Raw genomic sequence first — 7700 nt, forward strand, 5'->3', positions numbered from 1 at the left:
ACAGTTAAGACTACGCTTTGTGCTAGACTTGTGCTGGGCACGGAGCTAGTGCCCTGAATGTCATAAATTTGAATTCATGGAATCAACCGAAAAATAGGAAGCAGCAGATTTTTTTTTCCCCAGCCAGGTACAAGCTATATTGGTTGTCATCTTCCTAGTGGTATTACCTTTCTTAATGTCATTTTTCTTCACTTGACAAGAGAAAAGCTTAAGTTGAATCAACAGAATTTGTTTCTTCATTGAGCACAAACAAATAGTCAGCAGCAGCAGATTTTTTCCCTCAACCAGGTACAAATGATATCAATTGTTGTCTTCTTTGTTGTAATTTCCTGCTCAATGTCATTTTCTTCACTTGATGGGAGAAGAGCTAAAGTTGAATAAACGGAATTTGTGTCTTCAATGAGCACCTCACTCAGGTCTTCATCATACAGCGGTAAAACGGTGCTTGGGGACTGGTCAGGAAATGGTAAAGATGGGGTAGGTAAGAAAGGAGTAAAGAAAGGAGAAAGCGGGCAGATTTCTTCCACTGCGACATGTGCGATGGTCTTTAGCAGTTCTGGTTGGAAGCTAGGACTGTTATTTGCTAGGTCATCCCAAGGGAAAGCCCGACTCACTTTATCCTTGATAGACAGGACCAAATTGTCTCGCATGAAGCTGGAGAAGTGGATATGGACCTGCATGGAACATGGTAGAGAGATAAAATCCAGGACAGCCTGCGTCACCCCAACGGCCATTTTGCTGAGGTACAGGGATGGCATGCTAAAGGGGATTTTGGGAGGAGAGAACCAGAAGCCCTGCAGGACTTTTGGAAGCACCTTTATCACTATCTCATACAATGTGAGTAGCTCGGCACGGGTTGCTTCCTGCTGCTTCAAGTTCCCAGCAAACTGCTGAGCTTTGCTGATGATCCCAGGATGTCTGGAGGTGATAATCATAAATTAATATGTTTGATAAATACTGCATGTTGACATCACAATTGTTGTACTCGAGCTGATAATGAATGTGCATCAAGAGACACTCACTTTAACTGAGGAGGGACCATCTCAGGAGAGTGCAGGAGCCTCCTTGCTTCAAACTCAATGTCTCTCATCTTCATGCTGGTGTTCACCTCAAATGTCTGACATCGGAGCAAGATGCACGAAGAAGATTGTAGGATTAACATAACATTATGTTTCTGACTAAAAACTACCAATGTTTTAAAAGATTGTAATCTTACCAGTTTGGCATAAGCCTCAAAACATTCTTCAACATCAAACTCCCAAAGCCTGCAAATGCAAGGAAAATGTTTTATTTTTCAAAAGAATCAGATCAACATGGGTAGAGTTCAGGTGCCATGTAACTTGTGTTTTTTAGTGACTTACTTTATTCGGAGAGATTTATTGGTCTCTTCCACCAGAATTTCGATCATTGCTTCAGCAGTTACATCGGATGGAATGAAGTTATTCTGCTGAAGTCTCAAAAGTTCTACCAGCAATCCAATCTAAATGATAAAAAATAAATAAAAAACACTTCCATTGCTCTGGTGATGTACTAAAGATAACTTGTAACATGTTTTCTATTCCATATTAGAATTTGGATGTTGGTTTTGTGAGTCTTACCTGCATCATATAAGCGTGGAAATTCCAACAAGTGTTCAGAGCATTTCTATATGTGGGAGTGTCAAAAAACATCTATAAAGTAAGATTAAAAAGATATCATGATTTGTTTGGTTCTCGTTTGTTTTTTAATGAATTTTAACCTGGATGTGAAAATGCATGGGTGTAGGGTTTAAGGTCAAACAGCATTGGACAGAGGCAGTGTTGTTTTTTTCCCCCCTGATGAGAAGGGTACACAGACATCTCATGACTATTTATGCCTATGCACCAAACAAAAGTTATCTATTACAATGGGATGCCATAGAGAAAGGCTTGACAAAAAATACTGCATACCTAAAATCAACATAGCATGTTCTAGAAAGGTATACATGACGAATGAGCATCCGACAGTCACAGATATGGACAGACAGATTCGCCCCTCCTGAGCTCCGTGCCTTCGATGATGCTAAGCTAATGTCCGTGCTTTCCGTTGCCTTTGATGGTAATGTTGCCCCTGCCAACGTGGCCACCACATACACACATCTGCCGGTCTAGTCGGTGCCGTATATGTATATACAGTATGTGATAACAGCGGCACAAAGCTTAAAAATGTGTACCAGTTTTGGTCTGTTGACTGCGCCACAGCACCAGTAAACAACAGCAGTCAATTGTGGAACTAACAGACTTTGACAACGACTGCACGCGAACAAAGGAGCATTTTGAGTGGACTGTTACTGGACACTATTTTCTGTCCGTTAAATCAAGTTTCCGCTGTATTCCTATAAGGGCTGACCTAGGTCGGTTAAGGGAATTTGCATATCCATGTGTTTTGTGGCCCAAGAAGAGGCCGGTTCATGGCGCTCTGAGGAAGTAGATGGTGAGGGGGACTGATGCTTGGAACTACTTGATCTCAACATGCTCACATTGAGAGTAAAACATTGTGATCAGCTTCATTAGGTCTTTTTTTTTTTTTTTAATTTGATTGTGTTTGAGATAATCATGGACAATTTCAAGACGCACCCTGGTGAGTGACAAAGTTGGGGACTTGAGGATCACATCTTGCTATTTGCAGGTAGTGTGGTCTTTCGGAGCATGACTTCCAAAATTCCCTGAAGTGGGCGGAATGACAGTTTGCTTGCCTAAAATTTCCATAGAAATTCCAAGAGGATGCCTCGGGAGGATTTAAGTAGGAAAGTTAAGTCAGCTATACTTTCAGTCTGTTGCTAGCACCCGGAAAAGGGCCGTATGAATAGAGAAACATGTCTAGAGTCCAGCACAAACTGAGCAACATACCATGATGGGTCTATAGACACCTATGCTTCCGTCAATAAAATCCATTATTACTTTTCTGTTATATGTCTCAAAGAGCAAAGAAAGGTTCAAAATAAAGTAGCACACTACTATTTTATCATCCGATGTAGATTTGATCGTAGTCAAAGGTGTTTGATCATAAAGGAACAAACGACCACGACTGCTTCATGATTGTCACATCAACAAGCTCCATGACATCACAACTCTCACTCTGTTATCCCTGACTTGTTTTTCAATGTGGGAGGGGTTTTGTGATGAGCACAGGTACATCATTACAAAGCATAAAACCTTTACATGATTTTACACTAATTGTGCATCATCCACCATTGTGTCGCAATAATATGCTTTGTGGTTTAATGTGTGTCAGACCAGTGTATACGGCATCCAAATTGCCATTGGATTCTAGCTTTCAGTGCATTTTTTCTTAGTCTGCTCATTCCAACTGTTCCCCTCCGCTTTTGTGTTTCATTCTGCTTTGCTATATTTTATCGTTCACTCGGTATTTAATTGTCAACGTTCTTTTAATCCTTTGCGGTGTGCAATATAAAATGTGTTATTACGTTTTAAACTACTTTGCAGCATATGCATGTTGGAGTGATTTGAAGGTTGGTTATTGGAATTGGGTTTATTAATTAGATTGGGTTTATTAATGCTTTAACTTATACAACACAATGGTGAAGAGAAAATAATAATCCATGAACTGTGTGCCTTTCACAGTGTCCTGAACACACAAGTGGTTTGGTATAAGAGGACAGTGCAGAGAAAGATTTGGAGGGGATAAAAATGTCAGAATGAAGATGAGACCAAGAGGAGGAGAGAAAATGAAGTTTTCCTCTCCTTCAAAATCAGAGGCGTAGGCTCGACAAAGAGTGCGTGGGAGTCTTTTTATGTCGACTACATTTGCTGCTCCTGAGCTACTCTCAACAAAAACCTCACTCCTTCCCTTGCTTGCATTATTTCAACTAACACATTATTCAGCCTCTGTCATTGCTAGCCTTTCATCGCTGCCTTATCTGTTGTTTCACATGAGGCATTTCCTCATGTTAACCATCCAACATTGTTCTCAATCAGGAAGGTCATTGAACAACAGCTGATGTGAAGCTCTCCCTATAGCCACAGAGAAAATGTCACTGCCCAAATGCATGATAAAATCTGCCATTCAAAGCTCACCCTAATTGTCCACAAGCACCAGTTCGTAAACCTGCAGTGTCTTGAGAGGTTATTAGAAACTGTAAATAAAAAGAGGAATCTTTTTGGTCATGTATAGTTTGACAATTCAAATGAAGTATGTTTTCCTTGATTGTTCCTCTTCCCTTTCACGCCACAGCAATCCCCATCAATTGGCTGACGTTATTGTGGGCAAAGGGAGCTGGCAGACTCAGAATAGAGCACAAAGAATACATTTAAAGAGGAAGTCAACCCAAACATATTTTTTTCAGGAAATCTATTCTATGCAAGCTCACTGGTTGAAACAATCATTCTGATAAATATTGCATTTGTGGAATAAGAGTTAATCCACTTGTTTTCAGCCATCTCTGGTGGCGGCCATTTCGTCACTTCTGTCGACAGAAAATGGCATCACAACTACTCAGGGCTCAGTTAACTACCAATCACGGCTGACCTGTTTTCTGAAGCTGAGACGTGATTGGTCGTTACCTGAGCCCTGAGTAGTTGTGATGTCATTTTCAGTTGACAGAAATTACAAAATGGCCGCCCCCTGAGATGGCTAAAAATGGGTGGATTTTGCTCCTTAACTCATATTGCACAAACGCACTATTAATCAGAATGCCTTGTTTCAGCTAGTGGGCCTGCTGGGAACATACTCCTGAAAAAATATGTTTGGGTTGATTTTCGCTTTAATGAAAAGAAATAAAAATCTATGACGTTGCAGATTCACGTTGAGGGTAGCGAGTGTAAAAAAGGATTACAAAGAGTACACTTTATGGAAGTAAAATATAATCTGCGTCTATAGGTGTATTGTAGATCTGGTTCAAATACAGTACGTAATGTATGTTGCAGGCAATCAGGAGCTGTTATTGTTGAAATGAAACGGTAAATGGTCTTTCACTTGTGTAGCGCTTTTCCACCTATAAAGGCACTCAAAGCGCTTCACACTGAGTTCACATTCACCTACTGATGGCACAGCATCATAAAACTGCTATAAGCAATTGCATAGCTAATACTGTACCAGAAAACAAGTGTTCCTCACAGAAATAAAACAGCATCACTCAGTGAGTTCATATGAAAAGGCACACCATATTTTCTCATTTTATCTCTTTGACCCGCGAGCAGACCTGCAGCTGGACCCATACAGAGAAGACGATTTGGCTTCATGTGCCATTGTCTTCCCCCTTTTCAGCTGCAAATGAGCTTCCCAAAAGGGTAGGTTTGATGAGGATTCAAACATCTGTTGACTGTTGGTGAGAACATGACAAGCCTATCTAAATATATCAGGTGGCTGTAGTATTATTGCAGGAAGTTCTGAAAATGCATCACAATTAAACCAATGTTTTTAGCATTTCCCTCATTTACTTTATAATGTAAATGTACATTTCAGATGTATCCAAAGGAACCAGAGTATTTTCAAAGCATTGCTGAAAATGTAATTTATCTTTATCAAGGACCAGTCCCGGAAAGGGTTTTAGTGCCGTGGCCACGGTCTTTACCTGGAGGTTGACTCAGCAGCTGGAAACTTCAGGAATATAGGGATCCGGCTCCGAGGAACAATTTAATGTCAGGTTCACACCACTTGAGACATTTATAAACAACGCACACAATGAGGAGAGAAGACACTACAATTACAATTCCTCACAACGCTCTGATCAGCCCCTGCGCATCCTCTCTTTTTATTTTCTTAGGGTAGTGCGTAATTGTATACATAGGAATTGCTACTCTAAAGGGTGGGGCAACATGTAGCATTGCGACAAACAGTTCGAAGACGGTGTGTGTGTGAAAGTTTGTTATTGTTGTTATATTCTGTCCCAAGGACTCAGCAGTTTACCGCGGGATGCTCTTCTATGAATGGGAGAGCTTCCAGGATGATCAGGCTGTAATGGCTGCCAAGTGGGCAACATTTAACACATATTATGATACTATACAGTGTTAGTTAAAATAATGTGAAAGTTAATCAAATGAAGTGCTGCAGGAAGATGACTTCGGTGAAGTGGGTCCCTGCCTAGTTGGTCAATGCAGAAGTCTCGGTAGCAGTGCCTCCAAGAATGTGGTCAAACTTTGATCTTGTAGCAGTCAGTTGCAACCTCCAATTCAGTCATCATCACCTAGTTCCCATGCCTGGGAAAATTGGACAGAGAAAAGAATAGAAGCATCAGTAAAGAGGCCAACAAAGAGTTCAACTAAATGCAAAAGTATATAAACAAGTCTTTAGTCATGTTTGAAATATTTCTACTGAGGTAGCGCCTCTAATAGCCGCGGGTAGGGCATTCCAGAGCACAGGTGCCCAAATAGAAAACGCTCTAGACTTCTTCATGTCTCTCTGGATCACTCAAAGGCCGGCATTTTGTGACCGTAGGTTTCGGGGCGGAACATATGGCTTTGGTATCACTAGGTCGACGAGATAGGAAGGTGCTAAGCCGTGCAATATTTTGTAGGTAAGAAGCAAAACTTTGAAATCGCATCTCAAGTGGACTGGGAGCTAATGCAAATTGGCTTGTTTTGGAGTAATATGATCGAACTTTCTTGTCATTGTCAGGAGTCTAGCTGCAGCATTTTGGACTAGCTGCAGTGTTTTAATACTACAAATTGGAAAACCGGAGAGCAGAACGTTACAATAATCGAGGCGAGACCTAACAAACGCATGGATTATAAATTCTGCCTCACTATTTGATAGAATTGGACGAATTTTATCAATATTATCAGGATGGAAAAACGCAGTTCTAGTAATATTCTTAATGTGCATTTGAAAAGACAGACTTGAGTCAATTATAACACAGAGATTTTTTATTCAATCACTTTGGATAACAGTAATTTTATCAAGACTCAGAATGGTGTCCTTAAATGGGTGCAGATGACGAGCAGGGCCAATAATCATCATTTCTGTTTTGTCCGAGTTGAAGAGCAAAAAATTGAAAGACATCCATTGTTCAACATTAGACACATATTTGACAAGACCCTGACACCTGGTCTGGATAGTGAATCATCTCTCTGTGTGTGAACGTTGCCTTCATTTTGACACTTTGGCAATGCCAAACATTTAATCATGGACATGTTCAGATGTTGAGTGGTCTTGCAGAGTCTTTGGGCCACCTTCAAAATGACATGGCAGCAAAACAGACAAGAATATGGACACAAAACATTTACCATTAGATACTCAGTCTATTTACTATAGCACTCCATGGCCAAATGAAAAAGAGGATTTTTTTTTTTGCAAGCCCATTCTCACATAAATTGGTGAGGCCTTGTCTTCCAGATTGGGGACGAGTATGACAATTACATAGATGACATAAGATGATGCAAACATGAATTATTTAACTTTTCACACAAACACTTTAGTGCAATCAAATTCCTTCTGGGACACTTAGCTTTTTGTTACATTTTGGAAAATAAGCAGATTGTTTGTCCAGCAGCGGACAAAATAATGCTCATTAGACTGAATGGAGTCAGCTGCGCAACTCACCAGTCCCCCCAAAAAGCAAGCAAATCCCCAAAAAAGCAAAAAATGCAGCATTCCAATCTAGTTGCGACACCTGATTCAACCAAAACATGTTAAATACCATATTAATGAACCCGATTGGCCGTAAAGCCCATGTAAATACTATTGGCCAATCTGTTTTAAACAATATGAAATAGAAAACTTAA

At 40.3% G+C, this 7700-nt stretch overlaps 1 protein-coding gene across 1 annotated transcript; it reads right to left on the reverse strand.

The window, feature by feature from the left end:
* Positions 1 to 257: 257 nt before the first annotated feature.
* LOC147144007 (uncharacterized) lies at positions 258 to 2912 on the reverse strand. Its single transcript, XM_086037797.1, has 6 exons — positions 2868 to 2912; positions 1599 to 1670; positions 1362 to 1480; positions 1217 to 1265; positions 1023 to 1117; positions 258 to 918 (listed from the first exon to the last, which is right to left on the reverse strand). The coding sequence occupies exons 1-6, from the start codon at positions 2910 to 2912 to the stop codon at positions 258 to 260; spliced, it is 1041 nt and encodes a 346-aa protein (XP_085893923.1).
* Positions 2913 to 7700: the final 4788 nt, after the last annotated feature.

This window comes from Filicampus tigris, chromosome 8 (assembly GCF_054856515.1).
Source record: "Filicampus tigris isolate MCC_2025a chromosome 8, RoL_Ftig_1.0, whole genome shotgun sequence".
NCBI classification, from domain to species: domain Eukaryota; kingdom Metazoa; phylum Chordata; class Actinopteri; order Syngnathiformes; family Syngnathidae; genus Filicampus; species Filicampus tigris.